The 27,773-nt window shown below is 41.7% G+C and overlaps 1 protein-coding gene across 2 annotated transcripts in view; it reads left to right on the top strand.

The window, feature by feature from the left end:
• The window catches only part of UNC5B (unc-5 netrin receptor B), a 168,621-nt gene that overhangs the window by 104,176 nt on the left and 36,672 nt on the right, over nucleotides 1–27,773 (top strand). For both annotated transcript variants that reach the window (XM_044297510.1, XM_044297509.1), the window contains exons 2-5: nucleotides 15,025–15,246; nucleotides 15,450–15,593; nucleotides 17,219–17,322; nucleotides 22,055–22,235. In XM_044297510.1, the coding sequence (XP_044153445.1) occupies nucleotides 15,025–15,246; nucleotides 15,450–15,593; nucleotides 17,219–17,322; nucleotides 22,055–22,235 (651 nt within the window). The remainder of the gene's footprint in view (nucleotides 1–15,024; nucleotides 15,247–15,449; nucleotides 15,594–17,218; nucleotides 17,323–22,054; nucleotides 22,236–27,773) is intronic.

Here is a 27,773-nt window from a genome sequence, read left to right as displayed (position 1 = left end):
TTTTATAAGTCGACGGGACCCATCAAGCACCTTTTGCATCCACACTAAGTTATCTGGTATAGGTTTCATTGTAAAAAGAAGCCTTAAAGCGAGTGTGAACAGAGTTTTAAGTTGATTGTGATTTAAATTTTTACATTTGATAGGTTAAAGTGGTTTTCTGGGAGTTCGTTATTGATGCCTTATCTTTAGGATAGGTCATCAATAACAGAACGTTGGGAGGTCCAACTACCAGCACCCCCATCGATCAGATTTTTTTTTAGGAGCTGCTGCGCTAGGACCGGGCAATGAAACGCCACACCCGCATCGACCGTGGAGTGGCTGGTCCTGTTCACGTGTATAACTGGGAAATCCAGCGCCTATTCTTATGTATTCTATGCATCTGAACCATTATACATAAGTATAGCTGGGTGACAGTACATAAAAAGTAGGGAACCGGTTTGTATTTACAGGATATTATAACCTCACAAGTAGTTCTGCTGTGATGCTTTACAAAACTCATCACTTAACAAGTAGTCTTTGTATCTTTTCCTCTTCTCTTTCCCTAAATCCTAAAACCTAGCATCATTTAGCGCCATGAATCCTGCTGTTCACAATGAATTTCTGCATAAAAGCAGAGGTCTTCCTATAAATGACTTTTTCCTTTCTCCCCACTGAGAATATCAGCTGAGAGGAGACAATACAAGTTAGTTCCCATGCGGTGGGTGGGCCTGTCTGGCATGGATTTGGAAAGTGTTGGAACCGGTATGAAAGGATGTTTTGATTGCTTATGATAAATGTGCCCAGCGTGGTAGTCTTCCCCTGCTAGTTGTGAGCTATTGCCTCTGCTTACCCATCAGCCTCCACTTATCCCCTGGCACAACATACATTGTACCAGTCACTTGGAGTAGCGGAAAGAAAAAAAGCTGCAGGGATCTTTTATTCTGTTTACTTGTTACTTTTGTGTTTTATTTGTTCACCCCGCCATCCCTCCTAATTCATCCTCCCTGTGTATGGGGCTCCTTCTAGGAAATATTTAGTAGAAAAGAACCTGTCTATTAATGGGCTATACAGCTAACTTCATAAATAGGTCATTCAATACTTTTTTTAATGTTCACCTTTAGAAATGTTCTAAATACCTAAATACAGTTTTTAATAGAGGAAAAACATAATACAGAATTCTGAGAAATGATGATCCAGAATTTTTCATGAAGGATACAAGTACTTACGAAATTCGATAGACCTGGAAAGTCTACAGCTAGCCTTTTATGTGCGATAATACTTTGGAGAACATTGAGGCTGAAAATATCTACTAATGGTGATTTTTATGACATCTCGTCTTTTTTCATGTACAGTAGTTATCGGAAGGTTATAAATATGAAATGCTGGTCTTGCAGCAGTGTGGGGGTGGACCAACCAACAGGTCTGAATGTGGGCTAACTCTAAGTACGTTTTACACGCAGTCCCCCTGTATTCATCCTATAACCGCAGTACAGGGATCTGGTCTTTACTGTGGGGAAGTCACTACGCCACTGCCTCCTGAGTTCTGCTGTGGTTGGCAGCCAATCTACAGGGGTCAGAGACACCAGTTCTCAGTGCAGAAGAGTCAGGCAATAAGCGTAGTCTGAATACAGACTGGGATCAGGAGAGGTGAAGTATTAGTGTAGAAGTATTAGTGTAACCAGAAGACAGATCCAAGGTTGGGGCAGGTGGCTAAGGAGCAATACAAGGAACAGGCAAAAGGTCAGGGCAGTGTTTCAGTACACAGGTAGACAGAGAGAATGTAGCACCTTTACTGGTAAACTAGAAACTAAAAAACCTAAAGCTCAGGCAGTTGGGGAATAACTGTCCCAATTTGACCATACACAGATGCTGGTAAGGTTAAGAAAGAAATGACCAGTTGGCTTACATGTCCATTTTCACTGGTGTGCAGTATTTGAGTCATACCATAGTAGTGATACAGTGATCTGACATTTATTAATAGTATAATTGATATTGATCAGGTTATTGGTCAAATGAAGTCATACTGCTGCATTTGTGACCACGCTAGGTTATGTTATTTAAAGTGATGGCACTCTTCCAGTCATGGTTTGATTTTTGTCTTACTATAGTGCTGGCAATCAGGAACCTAAACTAACAGAAAGTAATCCAACTTCTCTTGTCTTACAGATATGTCATTTATTTATACTATAATGAGACATAAGGGATGGAGAAGCCTTGTGTCTGCCATGGGCCAGGATGGAGGCTGATTAGATTTACAACAGTGAAAGTTGGAGAGCATAGGTTAATGGCACTCATTTATTCCTTCACCAGCCAGAGGGACACAGAAAGCTCCAGATACTTGCTGCTGGTGATGCTAACAAAGATTGCTAGCAGTTATTTCTTCTGCCTCTCTTCTTTAAACATAAATGAGAAATAATAAAGGAGTTTTTGTTTTCTTGGTTTGGGAATAATGCTCAACCAGTTGAACTGCTCAACAGCAGATACCAGAAAATATTAAAGTGAGACTTAATAGAGCTTCTTATGACCCTGTGTTTGACCTAACATGGTTGTATGGAAGTCGACACTTATTGAAGGACATTTGTTAAGATCAATGTTTACACCCACAGGCATCAGATCTGCCACAATTATTAAAAGGTGCAGACCTCTTAATATTTGTGGTGCATCTGTGTAGGTCCTTGTGCCACAAATAAAGTCTTCACCTACAATGGAGCTGGTAGTAGATTTCAGGTATTATCAACACCTGGCATAGATCGCATTAAATGTGCTGAATCAGTTATGCCTGGCCCTCTACTGCCCACCCACTTTTTGGAAAAATCTTTCCAGTTCTTTGCTGCCAGAAGATGCTAAATGTCTCCCACTGTGTGGCTACTTTCTTAAATTGAACGTTGAAATTTACATAATTTAATCTGGCTGTATACATTAGGTGTAACTCAACTGACTATATAATGTGTATGCGCCCATCTGACTCTTCCCCCAAAGGCAAATGTTAAGGAAGAGAAGGTTCAGTCATGTTGAATTTCAACGTGATCAGTGCTTTTGTTTTTGGAGAGATAAGTCACCACCAAAGGTGGGCAACACCGTATTCACATATGCGTCGTGAATTCCAGCAGTCTATTCCGGAATAGCTGGATACTACTGTGCACCATTGGATCCGCATTTACTATAATGGGATCCGGCATATATGCCGGACAAAAAATGCTGCGTGTAGTATATGCCGTATACAGTTACTGAAACAGAGCGCTGGAGTTACCAATGCAGATGTGAACCCGGCCTTACTCTCCCGTCTTGAGAACACATGCAGCCAAGACAGCATGTTAGGGTACTTTCACACTTGCGGCAGGATGGATCTGACTGGCTGTTCACCCTGTCAGATCCGCCCTTCCGCTATTTCGTCGTGCCGCCGGACCGCCGCTCCGTCCCCATCGACTATAATGGGGATGGGGCGGAGCTCCGGCGCAGTACGGCAGTTCGCGGCGAGAGACTGCCAGACTAAAAAGTTGGACATACAGTACTTTTAGTCCGGCGGCCTTTCGCCGTGCACTGCCGTGCTGCGCCAGAGCTCCGCCCCATCCCCATTACAGTCAATGGGGACGGAGCGGCGGTCGGGCAGCACGGCGAAATAGCGGAAGGACGGATCCGACAGGGTAAACAGCCTGACGGATCCATCCTGCCGCAAGTGTGAAAGTAGCCTAAATGGGGTAGTCATATGGTGTTTAGAAATTCTGCATCCCCTGACTGATCGGTAATCTACATTGTGGGATGAAGAATGAATTCTGCAGTCACATTAACTATCACGTGAGGGTGTGTGACTATAGCGTCCCCTGCAGGCATGTAGAAACTATTGCCTATGTTAATATTGCTGATTTGCAGTGTTTTGTAGCACAGGTGACCGTGGGCATATATGTTTCTCTTCTGTTCTTGTGTAGCTTTATGCACCTATCATATTTTTAGCAGCTGCCCGTTCTGGCTTTTAGAAAGGAAGGGGAGGCATATACAAAGGGGTGACTGTAGAAGTTTTTGTCTAGATGATGGTGCTGGTTTTGCAGCTTACGAATAAGGTATAAAGGAAGGGTTTATGGGTCAGCTGTGAGTAATTTGTTGTCGATGAGTAACTTTGCGTGAAGGGTCACGAGTACACTGTCAGGCAACAAATTGCAGCGCCCTCCGGCTGAAAAGAGATTACAAAAATAATTATTGTTAAAAATATGATTGCACGGGAAAAAGGAGTTTAATAATGTACCTGAGGCGGATGTCACAACAAGCTTCAACATAGCGATATATCTGCGTCTATCTATATAAGCGTCTGTAATCGGCTGAGATTCCTGTCAGCTCTAGCCTAAACAGCACGAAGATTAGTCTGGGAAATGGTGCGCGGAGCGAGAGATAGAGCCAGGTGTGACTGAACAATGAGCGGCATCCTTCTTACTGGACTGGCTGATGTCAGAGGGCGGCCAGTCTCATTAATGGAACATTGGGCCGCAACGGATTTGCAAGAATTTTGCTGTTTCCTCCACTTTAATAAAACCTTAGGCTGTGTTCACATCTGCATCAGAGGCTACGTTAGGGGGTATCCTTCACAGATTCCGCCCCAAAAAAATCTGGCAATAAAGTCCTGCACGCACGACGGTTTTGTCCACTAAAATTATGTACTCCTTAACGGAAACCTGAGACGGACCTATGATAAAGTCAGTGAGGTCCATGTGGCACCGTTAGGTTCAGTTATGTGCCGTTTCATCACTTATGTAATTTTTTTTTAATTCTGATCCTGTATCACAACAGAAATCAATAGCGCTAGTGTGAAAGAAGCCTAAAGAACTGAGGAGCCAGAACTAAAAAATCTACAGTCTAGTCTTACTGTATTTTGATATTGGCCTTGTGGTCATAGTGAAGATTTGATGCCTTTCATTCCAGCCAAAACTCTCATTGGATGTAAAAAGTTCTAAATATCTAAGCCTGTCAAACATGACAAAAAGTCAATCAATACATTTGGCTACAAACACATATTGTATGCGGTACCAAGTAGTGTTACATTATACATTTATGTTCTTTCTTGGGAGGGTGAGGTGTAAACCGAACCTAAAGTAAACCTCCGATTAGAACAAGGTCCTCGCATCAGCTTGACAAACCTCCCCTGGACTCTTAATACCTCTACAAGATTGCAACAAAAATTAATATATTTACGTGACCTATAGAAACAATAAGATTCCCTAAAGAGGGAAGTCTTAATTGGTATGGATCGTCCTTGTGATATCCTGTCCTTTTAGTCTTATACGATATGATTATGCATTGAGATCCATTATAATTTCTGGAAAATATAAACTGCCAGAAAGTCCTCAGAAAAAAAGTACCAGGAAGGGTGGACAGAGGTGTGTGATGATCCTCGTCATTGTGTAATGTGATCTAGCCCCGATATCCCATATGACATTTCTGTCTTGAGATGGAGCCGCGCTGTCTTCAGCTAAATGTAGCTGCTGCAGCTTCTTCACCTTGACACTAATTTGGTGGAACAGTCGTTCTCGGCCAAGTGCCAAGGGAAAATAATTATGGGCCTTTCTCTAACTAGGCTATTCTGTCATTTTACGTAGAAGAAGAAGAAAAATCCATTGTGGGAAAAATAGTAACGCTCACACTATTTTATCTAAACTGTTCTGTCTTGTCAAGCAAAGTTAGGTGGAATTCAAGGAGGTCGATTTATTTATTTTCGTTGTTGTATTTATGGAAAGAACCAAGAAGATGAAAAATGGCTTGTTCATGTGGACAGCAGGTCTTATTTATCAATTGTTGATCGAATAGTTTTCTGCACCATAACTGTTTATCAAGCAATGGGCTCTCTATTACATTCCCACCTAATTACAGTACTATATCAAAATATTAGAACACCCTGTCCCCGCTGAAGATAAAGCTATTTACTAGAGTACGTCTCATGCATGCAAGGTTGTTTGGGATCCATATCACGTGGTAATGCATTTCACTGGGGCCATGCCTGCTTTCATATAAAAAATGTCATAATGTGGAAATTTGAAAAATCTCAGCATACTTGGCGTATACTGGACTGAGTGTTTCGAGGGGAACATTCATCCGAAATACAGTTGAACATTATGGCCTAGTTCTGTATTGTGCAGTGTGCATCCAAATTTGCGTAATTTATTTATTTTTTGGCTGCATCAGTTGTTCACCCATCAACCTCCTAATGGCCACTTAGGAGTTTATAGATAACCATTGTACCAAGGTGCTCAGGATTGGTCATTTCCGTAGACAATTCCTATTTTTTGTAAATGGCATATGATAAATATGTTTCCATCATCTTAAGAGAATACACGTCCTTCTTACAGATACTTCTTTTCTTTCTCTCTCACAATATCCACTTTCTTCTCAGTAAACTATGGAATTTACAGTATATGTTTGGAATAAGAAGATCTCATGAGATACCAGTTTGTTGCCAAGTAAATGTTGAGAAGTTGTCTCACCTCTAAGTGTCATGTCAGTCCTGGCAGCAGACAGTCGTTTGGTTGTGAAAGGAAGTTCTCTGTAGGCATTTCCTTGTCATCAGAACAGGGAATTACTGCACGTAGAAATCACATTAGCATCTGTCATTAGCTCAGCACTCGTGGGCTCAGCAGGTTCGTTCCCAATTGGATTGATTTCAACTCTGTGGGGCTTACTGTCCACATATCCTCATGGAGCTAAAGAAGTGCTGAAGGCTGATCAATATTTTTTGATGACAAAGGAACAAACTGCCATATTCTATTTAGCCTTTAGAGATAGAGGACACCTAAACGGTTTGTATATGAGCACAATTCCTCCAGTAGTCTTAACATGGCGATACTGAAATCCTGTTAGGCTAAATGAATGGAATGAAACTGGAAACTCCTGAAGTACTGAACTGTATTAGAAGCATCAGCAGTTCAGAGACAAAATTGCTAAAAACCAATATAATGAAGAACACGTGAAAGAAGCTGCTATAACGTTCAAATACAGTCTCCTTTGGTAAGGGCGGCTGCACATGCACCTTTTTTTATTTTATTAAAACGCTACTGCAGTTTTTAGGGTACTTTCACACTTGCGTTAAACTTTTCCGGTATTGAGTTCCATCCCTGATCAGTTTTATCCTAATGCATTCTGAATGGAGAGCAATCTGTTCTGTATGCATCAGGATGTCTTCAGTTCAGTCACTGTACGGTTTTTGGACGGAGAAAATACTGCAGCATGCTGCGGTATTTTCTCCGTCCAAAATTCCAGAACACTTACCTGAATGCCGGATCCAGCATTATTTTCCACTGAAATGCATTAATGCCAGATCCGGCCCCAAGTGTTTTTCCGGATGACATCCGGAGAGACAGATCCAGTATTGCAATGCATTTGACGGGTATCTGTTTGCATACAAATTGCCGGATCCAGCAGGCAGTTCCGGCGACGAAACTGCCTGCCCGAATCCAACAATGCAAGTGTGAAAATACCCTTTTACAGTTGTTTTGAGCCAAAGCCAGATGTGGTTCCAGCAAGGAAGAGGAGTGTAATACCTTCCTTTATATTTCCCATTCCTTTTGAGTCCACTCCTGGCTTTGGCTGAAAAAACTGCATCCAAAACTGCAGAGGTGTTTTTCCCAAAAAAATGCTGTTTGTGTGAAACTATACTTGGGGTATGTCCACATGGGACATATTTTGCTGAATTCATAGTAAAATCCATAGTTTAAATGCAGTTCATGCAACCATATGTGTTCACCTTCAGACAGAAGCCAAAATGTAGACTGAGCTGCACCACTCTAGGCAGTATCAGGAAGCTGTCTATTATTGTGCACGGAATCACTCCATATCCAAGACTACAACTTCCAAAAGTATACATTTTCCCAATAATGCCAACACCTGATGCCTCTTTGGTGACTATAGAATCATTTCTCTTTGGGGATGTTTCTTGCTTTCTTCTTGATCATACTTTACCATCCCAGACAACCCTTTTGAAGAACATATTTATTGGTCAACTGTCTATGTCACCCAGAGAGTTGAAAGACCATTTTAAATGCAAACATGATAATGCATAAAGTCAAGTATTTCATTTTTTTTCTCAAACCCTAGATCCAACCATAAAATCTGGGGGTGCATAGCTGGAGTACTGTGGCAAGCTTAGACAAACAATAATCACTGTAAGCTGATTACTGAATTCTGAATTCAGAGACTTGTTAATGTTTTGGATATTGCAGAGCCTGTGAGCAAATTGTAAAGCTTCAGATCTTTTCAAGTGTAGATAAGTAGATTTTTTGTTTCTTACAGAGATGATTTTGAAAATGTGCGTCTTGCAACAGCCTCCTTCTCCTAACAGATGAAATTAATTAAAGGGAGATAAAAAGGAAGTACAGATAAAACATAAGTGCACACTGCTTGATGACTCCACAAGTGCTTTACTATGGGTCTCTAGGCTTATTTCTTATCAGGTCAGCTTTGTATGAAAGCTACAGTACAATAATGTGCTACATGATGAGAGGTATATTTAGGTTGATTTCTCAATAAAGTTGAGGATGAAGAGATGTGTTGAATATGTCAGCTTACTTTGGAGGCCAGTTTAGGTGAGTTGAAGCCCCCTTAAGACCTGCATAGGCACAGGTGGAGAAGCATTCTCCTACATCAAATTTCTGTCCCATCCAGTCATTTGTATTTTCATTATCAGGAATCATTGGAGCTCATTTCTGTGGATTTCTGTTTCTATATGGAGATGTCTCTAAGAATAATACTTTTGGGTTTAAGGGACATCCTATATGTCTGGCTTTCACGCCTGCTGTAACTTCCATTCTTCTTGAATCAATCTAATGGACATTTTCTTTTATAGATATCTTTACTTTTTTAATGGAGTGTCATTGCATACCTGTAACTAAAGCCACCTGTATCAGTAGATCTGCACTTGTTACCAATTTTAATGCTGATTGTTACTTCTCAATACGTGCCCCAATTCAGCGAAGCTTTAATGTTGTGCAAGTTAGCCCCCAGTTCTCTCTGCTGGCCGCACCTCCACCTCCTTGACTGCAGCACTTTGTTAAGCGCACATGTAGTACATAGCTGGAGATTACTGGGCAAATTAGCCCAGTGATCATCGGCCATGTACTGCGCATGCACCTAATGCGCTATTGCGAGACTTAAGGGTCCGATGTGAGAAAAGGGTGGGGTATGACCAGAAGAAGGCAGCATGGCCAGCAGAGAAAACTGTGTGGAGCCTCGGTGCATCGGCAACAACCTCATTACTCCAAAAGGCTAATTTGCATAACATGAAAATACTTATTTCTCAGAATCAGGGGCATTAGAAACTGGTGACCAGTACAGATCTAGTGTGGCAGATGGTTTTAGTTACAAGTACATGATGATAGATTCCCTTTAAATTGGTTACTTAGAATAATAATAATAATCTGCCCGGCAGTATACATTATGAGTTGGGTGGTCAGACACTTTGGGGAGACTCTACTGCTTTAGGCCTCATGCACATGACTATATCCATTTTGCAGTCTACAAACCGTGGATCCTCAAAACACAGATACCGGCCATGTGCCACCCACACTTTCCTATTCCACGCTCCCGACACTATTGTACAAATGCCTATTCTTGTCCATAAAACGGACAAGAATATGACACGTTCTATCTTTTTTTCAGAACCGCGGAATGGATATACGGATGCGGAAAGCATATGATGTGCTGTCTGCATGTTTTGCAGCCCCGTAGAAATGAATGGGTCCGCATCCGATCCACATTTTTTGTCATGTGAATGAACCAAAATTAAGTCATGTGAATAGGCCTAAGGCCTCTTTCACACATGCGTTGTCCGGATCCGGCGTGTACTCCACTTGCCGGAATTACACGCCGGATCCGGAAAAACGCAAGTGAACTGAAAGCATTTGAAGACGGATCCGTCTTCAAAATGCGTTCAGTGTTACTATGGCAGCCAGGACGCTATTAAAGTCCTGGTTGCCATAGTAGGAGCGGGGAGCGGGGGAGCGGTATACTTACAGACCGTGCGGCTCCCGGGGCGCTCCAGAATGACGTCAGAGCGCCCCCATGCGCCATCCATGCGATCACGTCATCCATGCGCGTGGGACGCCCTGACGTCACTCTGGAGCGCCCCGGGAGCCGCACGGACGGTAAGTATGCTGCTCCCCGCAACACTTTACCATGGCTGCCAGGACTTTAGCGTCCCGGCAGCCATGGTAACCCTTCAGAAAAAGCTAAACGTCGGATCCAGCAATGCGCTGAAACGACGTTTAACTTAAGGCCGGATCCGGATTAATGCCTTTCAATGGGCATTAATTCCGGATCCGGCCTCGCACCAAGTGTTCAGGATTTTTGGCCGGAGCAAAAAGCGCAGCATGCTGCGGTATTTTCTCCGGCCAAAAAACGTTCCGTTCCGGAACTGAAGACATCCTGATGCATCCTGAACGGATTTCTCTCCATTCAGAATGCATTAGGATAAAACTCATCAGGATTCTTCCGGCATAGAGCCCCGACGACGGAACTCTATGCCGGAAGAAAACAACGCAAGTGTGAAAGAGCCCTTACACTAGTTTTCCAATGATAAAAAGTCACACATTTTTAGTGCAAAATGTTTAAACTTTCTGCAGTTTTGTGCTTCTTACCTATTTTCAAAAGTGATGAGCAAAAGTGAACAGGGGTTAACAGAGGGGGCATGGCTTCTTGAAGACCATAACCTTTCACAGAAATGAGGCACAACATGACAGAGGGACAGATTTGATTTTCTTGGCACAGGGACACCAAAAAGATGTACCAAATTTATTAGGAGGTGTCTGTCTCAATACATTTGAAGCATCGTGCAGGGATTATTAGTAATGAAAAAAAAAAAAAACTGTTTAATGGGGTGACAGAAGCCCTTTAAGACAAATAAAACCCAAACTAACAATGAACGGAGGGCAGAAAAGGCCAAGGTATTTGGCTCTTAGAATTTTTTTTGCAGCTATTGTTTTAATATAAGATTTTGTGGCACTAGTTTATTTATTCCTTATATAGCATAAATACATTGTACAGACAGTGGTGTACTGACCGAGATTGACCTTGTTAGTTCAGCCACCAGCTCGGGGCAAAAGGTTTTAAAGCTCCCATTGAATTAATTCATACAGAGCTCCATCTGGTGGTGGCTGTAGGCGGCCAGTTTTATCATGTAATGTGTAATGGGAGGATTTATAGATACAATCAAATGCTTTGAGAAATAGGTTCAGAATGAGCACCATATTTATGACACATCTGTTGGATAAAGTAGAGCACAACTTTTCTTTTATTAAAAATCTCTTATATGCTGCACAGCGATGAGGTTTTTCCCTGTGAAATCTATGTACTGTATATATTTGGACTGTCGGAGAAAATCCATGCAAACACTGGCAGAACTAGCAAAACTGCATGCAAATGTTGTTCTTGGTTGGATTCGTGCTCAGGACCCCAGTGCAAGGCAAGGCAACAGTGCTAACCACTGAATCGCATAATCGTCAAACTGAGTTATAAATAGCAAAGTCCAGCCGCTGAACAAGAAGTCATTTTCCTTAATGGTCAGAGGAGTAAAAAATGACAATATAATAGTTTTCATTGTGTGTTTTAGCGCTGTGACTTGAAAACCAATGTTTAAATAAACCCAACCGTGTCTCAGAGGCGTGCAGCCCTTACTTAGGGCCCTAAATAGATTTTCTAATGCATTGCTGCCATCTGTTTAGCAGCCCCTGTGTGTTCAAATCAAGGAAACAAATTATCTCTGTATGAGAGGAAAATGTACTTAAATGTCCATTGGATAACAGGCGCTTATTCACTGCGTACCCCCGGGCTAAAGCACAAGTAGCGCAGGAAGCAGTGGAAATAAAAAAAAAAGTGGTCCTGCCATGTAATAAGCCACATATATTCATAATGGACAATTAAACCCAAACTTTTAATTTTTTTTTTATATAAGTGGTGGTCATCATCTTTTCTGCTGACGTACTCTGCTCACCAGACCCCAATCTGGAAGGGTATATTGTAGACACTATGGGGGACATTTACTAAGACCGGCGATTTAGATGCCGGGCTTAGTCCCTGTCCGCTGCAGCTTGATACTCTTAAGTTATGTAGAGGCGCTGGTGCTCTATAAGATTAAATCTACGCTAGCTCCCTTGCCGGCGTAGATTTAAGTCATTTTCTACGCCAAAAACAGCCGTAGAAAATGATGAATGATGCGAGCCTGCCGGTCCGCCACCTTTTCACTGTACTCGAGAAATGAAGCATAAGTGGTGTACACAGGGAAAAAGCTGCAGACTTTGCTGCAAAGCACCCTTGCAACAAAATCTGCACCTTAAATACGCTAAAAAGTATATTTTTCATGAATCACCGGCAATGTGTGTAAAATGGCTGATTTATCTGCACAGTAGACACAGCCAAACTCAAACATTGCAAATGCAGTCCCAGCATGAGAACATTTTATAGTTCTACGCAAGGATCCTCAATGCAAATGGTAGTAAGGTTTTACCTATGTTTCAGACCATAAGACGTACTTCATAAATAATGTAACATTCATGTTATACCTAATGGCTTCTGAATCTGATTTATTCTCGGCCAGCAATATAACATACAGTCTAATTTCTCAGGACTTAAATGGGGGGGAAAACAGATGTATGCTTCGTTTTCCACATAACTGAGATGTGGTAATTAATTTGCTGCAATTCTTTGCCAGCTTCCAAGAGCAGCTTGGCACGTTTGTCAGCTGATTTTCCACAATTATGCAGTACACCCCCCCCACCCCCCATTTTGAACCCACCTTGTTTGAAATGCTCAACTACGGGATGTCTTGCATTTCCAGCTCTGAAGCAATTACCCTTAAGCCAGGGCAGGGGGGTAAGTGTTTTGTGTTCTAATTACCTTGGGACCCAGTGCAATTGGGAGGTTGCTGAGAAAATTATAGTCCTTGTAATGAAGTCAGGGTGAAAATTCTCTGTCCGTCAATGGTAGGAGATATGGTGACATCAAGTGAAGGCAAGACACAGATAGATGAAGAAATTAGCCTGGAGTTTAATTCATGGTTTCCAAAAGAGCAGTTAATGGATTATGACAAATGTCCTGCCGCTTTCTGTTAGTGCCGTGTTAAAACTGGAAATGAAAAGTCAATTTTCCCTAAATGGATTTTAAACGAGCCAGCAAGCCTCCCTGCTCTCATCCTTTTGCTGTTCTGCTTTTATTATTACGGTATTTTTCCAGCATACACAAGTACTACTGTTATTGTTCATTTTATGTTTTTGGGAATTTTTATTTATTTAGTTATCGCCTGTTTTAATATTGCCTCAATTTTCTCCTTCAAAGACATTGAAAGCAGATCTACTTTACCCCTGAGCACCTTTTTAGAATAATGATGAATAAAATAAAGTTATTTTATGTAAACTTTTAAAGGCTTCATATCTCAGAGATGTCATTCGTGTGACTCCAGACCATGGTGTTCGACAACAAAAAGGAGACTAAAACAACTTATTCTGGCAATACACATTAGATCTATGATGGCCTCCCAACTCCCCCCCAACAGATGATGTTGGGAAGATAAGGATCAGGCAAATTGGATTTCTTGGGGAGAAAAGATGCTGCCAGTGTGTCTTGCAGTGGCCTTCTCCCCATTCATTACATATGAATGCTTGGCCAAGTCTACATATGTATGGGAGGATCTATGGATTCAGCAGACTTCTAATATAATGTGTATGGCCATCTTAAGTGTCACCAACCCCTCCCCCCAAGTGTTTGCCCGTTAATACTATGGCATTTACACAACCGGTATTGACTGTTTTACTCTTCCATCTTTGTGCTGTGGTTGGATATACATACTTTATACACTGGTGCAATCCATAACAGTACCTAGTTTTTTTTATGTATTTAAACTTTTGAAAATTATGGAACTGTCGATCTCTAAGTAGTAACGATTAGTAGAGCACAGTCTGCTTTTTTGTCTTAAGGGTCCTTTACACGGACCAAGAATTTTGCCGATAGTTGCTAACGAGCATTCATAAAAACGCTCATTAGTGATCTGATGGTGTAAATGTACTGCTAATTACCCGATGAATGAGTGAAAAGCTTGGTCATCGGGTAATAGATAATTTTTGTGACCGTACAAATGATCATTTTCCCTCAGCAGATTGTGCTATATAAACAGCATATGCTGCCAGCAAACAACTAGTCAGTATGGGAATGAGCGATGGCACTAGCGATCACTCCTCCCCATACTATGGAGGTCTCTTCCACTAGTAGCATGTGATTGTTGGGAAGGAAGTGTTCCTTCCAGACAATCTGCTGCTGTATCGTCCTGTGTAAAGGGACCTTTAGAAATAGCAACACTGTTTTTCCTAATCTCATACAACCTATTTAAGGGTCAAGACACACCCAAAAACACCATAGAAACCTGCTTGTGGTTTTATGGAGTTTTTTGGTTTTAAAATGACTGTGTAAACCACATTTTTATGTCCTGGTGTTTCTTTCCTTATGTCACAACACCAGAGAAAACGGCCAAAGCTTCAACATGCTGCATATTTGTTTTCTTTAAAAAGCAATAGACCCAAAAAAGGCAACTGTGATGCATTTCATATATCCCATAGACTTTCAAATAACATAAGTGAAGAAAAAGCCATTAAAACCTGTGTGTGATCCCACCCTAAGTCTGCCAGGAGTGGACTGTCATCTACTAAACCAAACATAAAATACATGAACCAGTCACTTCTTGCATATTAGACTTATGGGGTCATTCATAAGACTGGTGTAAAGTAGAACTGGCTTAGTTACCCATAACAACCAATCAGATTCCACCTTTCATTTTCCAAAGGAGCTGTCAAAAATGAAAGGTGGAATCTGATTGGTTGCTATGGGCAACTAAGCCACTTCTACTTTACACCAGTTTGATAAATGACCCCAATCGTTTCTGTTAGAGAGAAGGTCTATCGGTAGGAATGACATAACGACCTCTATGGGTTAGGCCAGGGTTTATTAGAACGTTATTGTGTCTTCTGCTTTAATAAACACTTTTGATTACAGCTTTGCATAACAACATTTTTTATTTTATTTTTTCAGGTGTCGAGTATAGTGATGTACTTCCGGACTCTTTCCCTTCAGCACCAGCAGAGTCTTTACCACATTTTATTTTGGAACCTGAAGATGCCTACATTGTAAAGAACAAGCCAGTAGAACTTATCTGCAAAGCCAACCCAGCCATACAGATCTACTTCAAGTGCAATGGAGAGTGGGTGAACCAGAATGACCATATCACTAAAGAGAGAGTTGATGAGTTAACAGGTACTATGCTGTGTATTTTGAAATGCGACATGTGGTGTCTAAGCTCAAGCAGAGCAGTAAGATTTTACTTGCATCCTGTAACTAACCCCTGGCATAATGCTGAAGATTTAATATAGATCATCAGTGTAATGTTGTATTCTTCAAAGATATTTTTTTTCCAGATTGTTAAACAGATTTTCATAATTTTCTTATATAATTACCAGGGCTTGTTGTACGGGAGGTCCAGATAGAGGTTTCCAGACAGCAGGTAGAAGAATTGTTTGGTTTGGAAGATTACTGGTGCCAGTGCGTTGCATGGAGTTCTGCGGGCACTACGAAGAGCCGTAGAGCCTACGTCAGAATAGCCTGTAAGTTTCATCCATATATTGATTTATATAAATGCAGTTTGTTTTCCTTTGCAAGTACAGCAGCTGTGTTGGCAACATCTCCACCTTGTGGTGCTCTGAGAAAGTGCAGTTTAGGTTATACCCATCACCATATGTGTTTGTGTGTGTGTATATGTATGTGTGTGTGTGTGTGTGTGTGTGTGTGTATATGTGTGTGTGTGTGTGTGTGTGTGTGTATATATATGTGTATATATATATATATATATATATATATATATATTATAATTTTTTTTTTACCCCACCACAGAAATGAAGCCAAAATGTTAAACCCATGCGTGAAAAACTTAAGTACACCCTTAGCGTGTAGAACTACCTTTATCTGCAATAACTTGAATAAATTGTTTTCTGTATGACTTTCAGTATCTCTCTCATATCATTCCAGTGGCCCACACTTTTACAAGATTACTCAGTTCCTTGAGGTTTGTGGGCATTATTTTATGCACCGCTCTCTTAATATTCACCACAGAATTGTAATTAGATTGAGGTCTGGACTTTGAGTGGGCCATTGCAACACCTTAAGTCTCTTCTTTTTTAGCCATTCTGTATTAGATTTAGTGGTGTGCCTAAGGTCATTGTCCTGTTGCATGACCAACTTTCAGAGAAGCTTTCGCTGTTGGATAGATGGCCTCACATTTGACTCTAGAAACCTTTGAGTCGACCATGAACTGTTGTGTATACCGATGACTGCAAGGTGCTCATGTCTTGTGGCTGCAAAACAAGCCCAAATCCTCACCCCTGCACCACCTTACTTAACAGTTGTGTTGGTGTGAGGTGTTTCTGCTGATTTGCTGTGATTGGTTTTCGCTAAAGGTTGCGTTGTGTATTATGGCCAAACATCTCCGCTTGGTCTTGTCTGTCTAAAGAACCTTCTTTCAGAAGTCTTGTGGTTTGTTGAAATGCACCTTTACAAATATAAGCCATGCTCTTTTTAGAAAGAAGAGGCTTTCTCTTCGCAACCCTTTCAAACAACCTTGGGTGAATTTGCTGGAACGTCCACTTCTGGGAAGATTGTCTTGAATGTATTCCACTTGTGAATAATCTTTCTTACTGTAGAATAATGGATTTCATATTGTTTGGAAATGGCCTTAGAACCCTTTCCAGATTGAGAGAGAGCAACAGTTGTTCCTCAAGATCATTGCTGATGTCTTTCCTTCTTGGCATTTTGTAACTGCATGCCTGAATGCTCCACACTAGTGTTGAGCGAACTTGTGTTTTCAGGTTCGGCGTACAAGGTTAGGATTATCTAAAAATTCAGTTATGGATTCTGCTAAGTTATCAGTTATGGTCCGCAGTAGTGGAATCGATAACGGAATTCTTAGATAACCTAAACCTTGTACGCCGAACTTGAAAACACAAGTTTGCTCAACACTACTTCACACCAGAAAACTGCCAAAACGTAGAGGTGGTCACACTTGCCGATGGTCTATTAATAAAAGGCATTTGATTAGCATCACCTGACTGCGATTTACCCTCTTCATTCCTATGGAAGAAATAATGGTGTACTTTACTTTTCACACACAGCTGTTGTTGATCTGATGTTTTATTTAATTAATTTTAAAATCTTGTAATTTTAATACTTTCTGCAGATTTGAGGAAAAATTTTGACCAAGAACCTTTAGGTAAAGAAGTACCTTTGGAGCAAGAAGTGTTACTTCAGTGCCGTCCCCCAGAGGGTATTCCACCTGCTGAGGCAAGTCCTGTGACGCATATGGTAGATCTAGGTTTAGATTGCATGTTCTGCTGTGTTGTCTGATTTCATAAATTGCAGTCACATGTAGCCATAATTGCTGCATGTAAATGACCTGCAATAGTAGACCCATTCATGGATGTTGACCTCTAGTGTAGGAGACAATTCTTTGATTATTGAATTGATTGGCAATCAGCCACTAGACACAGCACGCTATCGGGGCAAATAATTGCAAGGCTTGGAACAAAAAGTAGGACCTGACTACAGACTAAGGCCTCATGCACATTGCCGTTGTTTTGGTCCGCATCTGAGCCGCAGTTTTTGCGGACCACAAAACACACAACGGTCGTGTGCATGTAGCCTAAGGCTACTTTTACATTAGCGTTTTTTGCGGATCCGTCATAGATCTGCAAAAACGCTTCCACATGCATCCACAACCACATGCATCCGTCATGATCCGGTTCTATTATGTCTTATATAGCCATCCGTTATGAACACAATTGAAAGTCAATGGGGGACGGATCCGTTTTCTATTGTCTCAGAGAAAACGAATCTGTCCCCATTGACTTACATTGTATGTCAGGGCGGATCCGTCTTGCTTCGCACCACATCGCGGACAAAAAAACGCTGCTTGCAGCATTATTCTGTCTGCGATGGGAGCGCAATCAAACGGTACGGTATACATTTTGGTGCACTCCGTTTCGTACAGTTCAGTTTTGTCCCCATTGACAATGAATGGGGAAAACACTGAAGTGTTTTCTTCCGGTATTGAGATCCTATGACTGATCTCAATAGCGGAATTGAAAACGCTAATGTGAAAGTAGCCTAAGGGGGTTATTTACTAGTAGAAATATGTCTATATTAGGCGTCTGTATTAGGCTCCAAAGATTCTTTGAGCCGCAATCTGCGACTTTTCCTCTCTCACGCCAGGTCTAAAAAAGTGGGAGTGGTGGGGAAAAGCTGGCAGGCACGTCTCATTCATCATTTTCTACACCTGCTTTAGGCACAGAAATGGTCTAAATCTACACCAGCAAGGGAGCTGCCATAGATTTAGAAGCAGAGGTGGATCCGCCGAAGTTATGTAGAGGCCGGCACCTCTACATAACTGGTGGATCCACGCTAGCGCAGGGCCTTATTAAGACTGGCGTCTAAAATGTCGGTCTTAATAACTGACCCCCAAAATCTCCTTTAAAAAATCTAAGGCTGCTATTGCTTCCAAATCTGCAGGCGGATAATTTGCTTACAGTTAAAATGAATTATCTTCTAGAGGAAAAATATGTTCAGCTGTCGAACCCAATGCAGCGGTCCCAGAAACCATTGCAACAGCTTTAGTATCCAGTAGGGGCTAGCTCCTACAACGCTTTGGCAGGTATATTTCAGTGAAGAGAAAGGAGATAAATTAGCCCCGTCCTCGCGGATACATTAGCGTTGTGATGGATGCATACACATTAAGGGAGCCAGGTTTTATTTTTTAGCAGATTTGTTTATATGGGGTCTCAAATTTGTTAATGTGACATCTAATAACTCACTTAACCTCCACACCTGTTCATTTCCTAATATCTGACATTCTTTGGCTGTGACACCAGACCTTTTCAGTTGAGCAGGTTTTTCAAAGTCCTAGCATTAGACTAAAGACTCATGCAAATTGCGGATCCGCAAGACATGGATACCGGCCGTGTCCATTCTGGACATTCCGCGGAATGTCCTGGCCTCTATAGAACAGTCCTTTCCTTGTCTGTAATGGACAAGAATAGGACATGTTCTATCTTTTTGTGGGTGCCACAGAATGGACATATGGATGCGGTGTGCTGTCTGCATCTTTTACGGCCCCATTGAAATGAATGGGTCCGAATCTGAACTGCACAAAATGCAGATCGGATGCAAATTATTTTTTTTGGGGTGTGTGTGAGCCCTTAATGTCTAAGTATTAACACATACAGAACCTATGTATACACTCATTGACAAAAAAATGTACCAAGGAGGAGTTGTTTGAATCAAGTTAAACTTTCTATGTGTGAATGTAATAATTATAGATGTAAGTGATTGCGCTATTAGAGTGAAAGGATGAGTTTGTTGGGGAAAACTGTACAATATAATGGAGGCTCTAGGACCCTATTGGGCTGCCTCCAGCTTGAGGTGAAGACACAGTTGGGCATGGAGGCATACAGGTTCTGTATGGTATCCTGTAGCACATTTCCCCACAGATGTTGCAGTTGGTCCCATAAATCCTCGATTGGCGATAAATATGGCGACAGAGCAGGCCAAGAAAGTGTTGCAATCTGGTAGAAACATTCCTGGGAAACCCTTATTGTGTGAGGGCATTATTCTGCTGAAAAATGCCACTTGGAAGTCCTGCCATGAGAAGCAACACATATGGCTGCAGGATGTCCTGCATATATCACTGAGCTGTTAGTGTCCGATGACTCCCCAGATCATCACACCAACAACTGGGTTAGTGTGTTGCTCTACAGCAAAGGTAGGCTTGAAGTACTCCCCACGAGACCAGTACTCAAACACTTTTGTCATCAGATCCCAAACTGAACCTGGGTTCATTACAAAAGACAATACGGTTCCAGTCTGTAGCATTCCAGGTTTCTCATTCATGACACCACTGGAAACAAAGGTGATGGTGGCTGGCTGTCAATGGCAGGACACATAATCGGTGCTGTGACACCAAATTTAATTCCACTAGGTTGCTGGACATGGTCCAGGCACAAGAGACAGAGTTGTGTACTGAAGGTGCCACCTGTATGAAATTGTGGAAGCTGCTCATGCTTGTTGGCAGATCATGTCTACTAATGGTCTGGGCTGTCCGGAGCCTGTTCGCTGTGTGTGCATACCCTCACGTAACTACTGCTCCGTACACCTCCTAACAGCTAAGTCAGAATGACAATCCTGCTTCTCTCATTACTGTGATGTCCCCTCTCCTAAAGTCTGTCAAGTGGCAAAATGTCTTTGAGTGCATCATAGAGGCATGTCTAGTAGTTAGCAATCTCTCACCAAGAGTTACACTGCTCAAAAGTAGCCTCTGAGAGACTTTTTATAGGGCAGTGGGAGAAACACATTTATGGCCTCTTGTTGCAAGACCCAGTGTCTAATAGTTTACGTATCTTCCTGAATGCTGAGATTTTCATCAATCCAACATTTATATATGGGTGCATTATTTTTGTCAATGAGTATATAATAATACAACATATTTTTTTTGGTCTACTTTTACCTAAATATTGCAAAACCAATCATTGTGGTAAGTAAAATCCCCATGGACATTAGATATCTTCTGGGCGGCAGCTCTTTTAACGTGCTTCATTCCCAATGCCCGCTTCCCGTTAGTATGGCTGATTGACCAAGCAAAAAAAAAGAGTTTTCCAACACAAAGAATTTATTTGTATTTTTTTACAAACAGCTGACAACACTATAAAATAACAAAATAAGTCATACCTTACCAATCCCCAACTACTTCTGTGCTGACACTTCCCCGATACCCTTGCTGGTCGCTCTTTACCAGACTCCAGCGATTATGTGGCCTGTGAACATGTGACTGCTGCAGACCAGCATGGGTGGTATAGGTGACGTGCGAACTCCACTGAGCACAGAGCTGTGGCTAGTTTGATTGGCTGCAACTGTCACATGTCGTGTCAAAACGTCATTGCTGGAGTCCCGTAAACAGTGACTGACCAGGGATCAGGGTGGTGTCCATATTGGAGCGGCAGTGGATTGCTAAGGTGAGCATCATTACTTTTGTTCATTTACACAGTAGTGCTTGAAAGTTTGTAAATTCTGAATTTTCTATATTTCTGCATAAATTGCCACAAATGTTTACACATCGTCTAAAAATCAAACAAATGAGTCAAAAATATTAGACTTGGTCATGTATTTATTTATTGAGGAAAATGATCCATTATCACATGTCTGTGAGTGGCAAAAGTATGTGAACCTTCAGGATTACTAGATAATTTGGAGATGAGTCAGGTGTGAGTGGGCAGCCTGTTTTATTTAAAAAAACAGGAATCTATTAAAGCCTGATCTTCACAACATGTTTGTGCAGGTGTATGGTGGCATGAAGAAAGGATCTTTCTGAGCATCTCAGGAGAGTTGTTGATGCTTATCAAGATGGAAAAGGTTACAAAACCTTCTCCAAAAAGTTTAGACTCTACCAATCCACAGTCAGACAGATTGTGTACAAATAGAGGAAATTCAAGACCATTATTACCCTTCCCGGGAGTGGTCGACCAGCACGGATCACACCAAGAGCAAGATGTGTAATAGTCTGAGTGGTCACAGAATGAACTTGGATTTTGGTCATCAACCTGTTTAGCAGATAATTCAGGAGAGGAGAGATTGGGCCTGGACACACAGATTTCATGCTGAATGGATCGGAGCAGCCTGAAATTTGTGGGATGCTGCAGAAAAAAAAACGGCAAACATTTAAATAAAAACATATTCGAAAAATGTTTTTACACCAAAGTTGTACATTCAAAGGTGTCTACAGCCTTTACGCATTATCGCACACATGATCACCATGTTTAGCTTCTCTAATAAGAGGTACTTTTAAAGTGGATTAAATGTGGATTGCTTTGTGACACGTAACCTTTCAGACATTTGCAATAATCTTCCAGCTATTCAGGTTCAGAGAAGATTAATTGTTGTTGATGCTGAGGTCCATAATCTATTCATTTTTTTAATGACCTGTTCCTTGGATGTCTCTCTTCTCTCCCACCCCCTTCTCACTTACTAGGTGGAGTGGTTAAGAAATGAAGACATTATTGACCCTACACAAGACACCAATTTCCTCATAACAATTGACCACAACCTCATAATTAAACAAGCCCGGCTTTCAGATACTGCCAACTACACCTGCGTTGCTAAGAATATTGTTGCCAAGCGCAGGAGTACCACGGCAACCGTCATAGTTTATGGTATGTATTAGGATAGATCTTCATTAAGTAGTTTCTCTAAATGACTTGGCGTAAGTTGCATTATATGATTAGTTATCATTTCTATGTACTCTTCCTTAATTTCTATGTACTTACCGTAATAGTATTAATTATCGTACCTTTTTGTCATTTTTAGATGTTGCTTATTTTTTTAATTTATTAAAATTATTATTTTATTATAAAGAAAATTGTGTACACATGTGCACCCTTCATATCGAACTTGTAATCCACATGTGTAAAGGTAATAGGTGTCCTTCATTTATAGAAATGTCTACAGGTAGGACAAGTACAGTAAATCTATTAAGCTCAATGTACTAGAAATAAAATGTTATTTTTTATTTGGAAGACAGGGAGGTAGAACTGTATCTTGTATACACATAGGCTCAACTGCTATGACACCGCCTCATAATACAATGTTTGCTAAAAAAGAAAAAACACTTCTGATGGTACCGGCTGTCTCTTAGTTGGTTGGACCTTGGTTCCTTCTACCTGGAAATTCATACGATGTATCCAGTGCAGTGCAGTTCTTATTCAGGGGGATAACCTAGATGATGAGTTCAAATTACAGCTGGGAACAGAAGTACAGTGATTACCAGTTTTTAATGTGACTGAGTACCTCCTCCTCCTCCTAACCACCAGCCCATAATTAGACTGCTTTTTAATTGTGGCAGTTTTTTTTTTTTGGGGGGGGGGGGGGGGGGCGCAGGGACAGCCAACATGCCCCTTAACTCAATCCCATGATTTTACTTGGCACATTAGTGTGCTTGAATAATTAAGTAGAAATGTATGCTAGGGCTAGGGTTGTAATGATGGGGCTTATGAAAATTATCTCTAAGAAGGGTGGTGTAGGGATGAACAGCTTAGTATTAGGTTAGCATTAGGGTCCATTCACATGTAACATAGTAACATAGTACATAAGGCCGAAAAAAGACATTTGTCCATCCAGTTCGGCCTGTTATCCTGCAAGTTGATCTAGAGGAAGGCAAAAAAAAAACTGAGGTAGAAGACAATTTTCCCCACTTCAGGGGAATACAAAATTCCTTCCCGACTCCAATCAGGCAATCAGAATAAATCCCTGGATCAACGACCCGTCTCTAGTAGCTATAGCCTGTAATATTATTACACTCCAGAAATACATCCAGGCCCCTCTTGAATTCCTTTATTGTACTCACCATCACCACCTCCTCAGGCAGAGAGTTCCATAGTCTCACTGCTCTTACCGCAAAACACGGACATCAGCGATGTGCGTTCCGCATTTTGCGGACCGCACATTGCCGGCACTTAATAGAAAAGGCCTATCCTATTCTTGTCCGCAATTGTGGACAAGAATAGGACATGTTCTATTTTTTTTTTCGGGAACGGAATTGCGGATCTAGGCTGCACATTGTGCTGCCCCATAGAAATGAATGGGGCACAAAATTGCGGAACGAAATTACGGACGTATGAATGGAGCCTTATTAGTAGAAAAGGAGACATTTTTAGCAGATTTATTAGAATTTGTGAGCAAAGGTCATGTCTTCATAAATATCTATAAATGTCTGGCACAGAAATACACCTTGTCTCTAATCTCAAAAACTGCAGTCAGTTTCATTCTATGTAACAATTACCCCAAAAAACCAACCTAATGGTTGGACTGTTTCCTGAGCAGATAACTGTCTGCCGTACTTCAGGTGAAATTGCGAGTAAGGACAAATAATTACTGCCCACACATTTCACTATTTTTACTGAACTTGAAGCTCCTGTATGTATTTTGTTATAAATGCAAGTAACTATTCCAGTTTTTTCACGCAGTCCTGGCCCCATAGAAGTGAATGGGGCTTTAGTGAAAAATGTGGATGCCATGCGTTTTTCACTGATGGCTGCTAAGAGATTTTGTTTGTAATCCTTCAGTTTTTTTTTTTTATCACGCGTGTGAAAAACGCATTGTACTCGCGTGGAAAATACTGAACGAAGACTGAACTTGCTTGCAAAATGGTGCGAGTTTCCCTGAATGCACCCTAAGCCAAACCGTATAGTTCGTGTGAAAGAGGCCTTAGCCTAGTGCTACACAACGACATGTGTTGTCGCGTGACAATTTTTATGATAGTCTATGGTGTCACAGTGCGACATGCTGCAATTGCGACACGACAGTAGCAAAAAATCCATCCAAGATGGATTTTTTTGCGACTGTCACGTCGCAGTTGCAGCATGTCAATAGTGCGACACCATATACTATGATTATTAAAATTGTTGCGCGACATTGGTGTGACACATGTGGTCGTGTAGCCCTAGCCTTATTATGCCAGATTGTGCTCCTACAAGTGCATTGGAGACAGAGCTTCACTGTGAAGTGTGCTTTGCTGTCTGCATTGAGCTGCCAGCTGTAGCATCCAACCTGGAGACCACTAGAGCTGTCACTCAGAGTAGAGGGCCCTTTGCGTTAAAGCCCCCAGTGCACTTGCATGTGCAGAATCTAGCAAAATAAAAGTACATAGTCACACTACTACTTATGAGAGAAGTTCCACAAAAGGTATGTTTGTGCTACTCTTCCCAGTACTTCCCTGGCTGACAGACTCCCTTTAAAGAGAAGCGATCACCATGAAATGAAGTGCAATCTGCAGACAGCATGTTATAGAGCAGGCGGAGCGGAGCAGATTGATATATAGTTTTATGGGATAAGTTTACACAAACTTTGTATTTTGTACTTCTGCTGTTTCAGAAATTAAGATCTCCGTGCCCAACTATCACTGACGGTTATTTCTGTTTACACAGCTATACGGAGAATGCTATCAATCACTGATATGATGGCCCTGTGTACAACTGAAGTCAGAAAAATGCTGAGGTTTAAATATATAAATTTCAAGTTTTAATGAATTTTTTCCCACAAAACTATATATCAATCTGCTCAGCTCCTCCTGATCTATGACATACTGCCTGCAGATTGCACTGTATTTCACAGTGAAAGATTCTCTTTAACTAGAATGGAACTATAATGTATGTGGACATTCCTTGTATAGCTTTACCTATAGGAGTTGATGCATGACATTATGTCCCATAGGAATGTTGTGTTTCACTCAATGCATCAGCAGTACATTACTGTGCTACCAAAATTCACTACAACTATTAACAATAAAATCACTGCCCCATTGCCCATAACAAAAGTCTGGAAATTGGTATTGGTATATGGTCTGATGAAGAATTTTTTGATAGTCTGGTGTAGTCATCAGCGGATCCCCGTGGTTCCAGTCTCTCTATGAGACACAATTTGAATTGCACGGAAATCTCATTGTATGCCATGACTCACATTACACTTGTGTTGATCATCACATGGCAGAAATCATTGTCCATTAACAGCAGCCCTTCGCTTTAGTGAAGCTACCGGAGCCGTAGACTCCAGAATAGATATTCCTAGTGATTACAGGTGAAACTCGAAAAATTTGAATATCGTGCAAAGTTCATTTATTTCAGTAATGCAACTTAAAAGGTGAAACTAACACATGAGATATGAAAGTCCAGCAATACAAATGCAACGCTTATACAGAGACGGGGTATCGGCGCATAAGAATATATATAGTCCAGCAGGGGTACCCTGTTCATAAATTAAATAACTAAGTTTAATAGAAGGTTTAAGAATTTACATATACACAGACACTAACAGTTCTATGCAGTTAATCCACGCAAAGGCCAGAGTATGAGTGAATACCTACAGTAAAGGTACATAGAACGGGAGGCTGGGGAAGAGTATCCCTAGCACTGATTCCCTAAACTGGTCCTCTGCCCAGGGACGTCTCCTGGTGGTGGGGGCGCCCTGTCCACGTGCCTAACCTCCAGCTCCTAACTATCCCTGGTGAGGTGAATGATGGAGTGTGAGGAAATGCGTGGTAACTGAATGGAAATCTAGCACAGATAGAAGGATTAGTTACAGAGGTGTCCACTGCATACAACCCTCGTGGCGTAACCAGGAGGTACAGGGCGCACCTAGAGGATAAAAATTTACCAATAAACGCACAATTGAATATTAAATTAGGATAAATGACCTACAAGCCCCGACGCGTTTCACCCTTAACAGAGGGTTCATCAGGGGGTTGCGTATAGTAGGTATGTAGAGATCCTGGGATCCTTGCCAGTGGTTATGGCCGCCCCAGTTCAATGATACGTGCGTACATACATAGCAAGAATAAACAATCCTTAATGACCCACCAGACCCAAACTGGTTAGACGATTGCCATACAGTGGTTTACATACGGTTTAGTGACGGCACGGTTAGTGGACTCGTCTGCCTATGTACACACTGAAAAAAATAGACATACAGGACCCACGTTAGTACAGATGAGATAACCAAGGGTGAATGCCCATAACGCTGGGTATTATATGTGAATAGGTACCTGAGATTGGCAATAAACGATTGCGAATAGATCATACCTGAGGAAGCTCCTAACTGGGAGCATATGTCTGACTGGCTGAAGTGCACCACAAAGGATATAGGTGCCCAAGTTAATCACCCAGGATGCCGGGCTCACCACCCAGAAGATACCTAGAAGATAGATGTACCTACACATAAACTCAGGACTAAGGGCCAAATATAGATAAAAAACGATATTGTCTAATACTCACATGGTGTGGTCAGTAGTGTAGAAGTTTGGGTCTGAGGTGGTAAGCCTCGGTTTAGCCCTCCCTTTAACATCCCCTCCGCCCAATCGCAGGTGAAGGCACTTACATGATTAGGGTATGACCATATTCACACGAGCGTGTGCTGACAGGTGATCTTGACCGGCGGACGCATGGAGGAACTACTACAGACCGTCCTGCGTAGTTTGTGTTCTGGCCTGCGTGTATGATTGGGCCGCACGCCGATATGCGTGTCAGCGTGGAACGCACGCCGGAAGTGACGTGCATGCAGTAGCTAACAACCGGAAGTGCCGGTATGTGCGTGTCAGCTTGACACGCACCCCGCAGCTGCTGCCTCCCAAAGGGTGATGCGCCGGGACTAAGCTGTCCTGATGGATGGAGGCGGTGGGCAGTGCATATAGTGATGGTCAAGCAGTGCTCTATAAAGATAATGAAAGGTCTAAAGGTCCGATTGGGCCAGGTCACAGATGAAATACTGACCATACAGTCACGAATAATGGGCGTGTTTAGGGGACGTATAAGGATAGGGACATAAGGAGATACCGTGCCAGGGAGGATGAACATAGGACTATTCATATACATGTATATAAATGCTGAGATATAAGAAGAGATGAAAAGGCGGAGCTCACTTGAGGATAACAAGGAAGCCCGATTAGGGGTATGTCACTATGTATAGACACCCGTTAAATGTAACGTTCGGGTACTTTACGTACCCAGGCTATATGCCATGGAACTAGAAGTCTTGCTGAGGCCAGAAATGCAGAGGGGATAGTCAACTGACAGGGGAGACCCCACTACGAGGCCAGGGCAATAAAACAAAGGGAAGTTTACGACAGAGTGGATGTTATTAATCGTGCCGTGGGGCATATAGAGAGCAAGAACAGTTATAAAAAACAGGAAAAGGTCAAGCGC

Source organism: Bufo gargarizans, chromosome 6 (assembly GCF_014858855.1).
Source record: "Bufo gargarizans isolate SCDJY-AF-19 chromosome 6, ASM1485885v1, whole genome shotgun sequence".
Lineage (NCBI taxonomy): Eukaryota > Metazoa > Chordata > Amphibia > Anura > Bufonidae > Bufo > Bufo gargarizans.
Note: the sequence above shows the minus strand (reverse complement) of the source record. Positions and strands in the feature narration are given on the sequence as shown.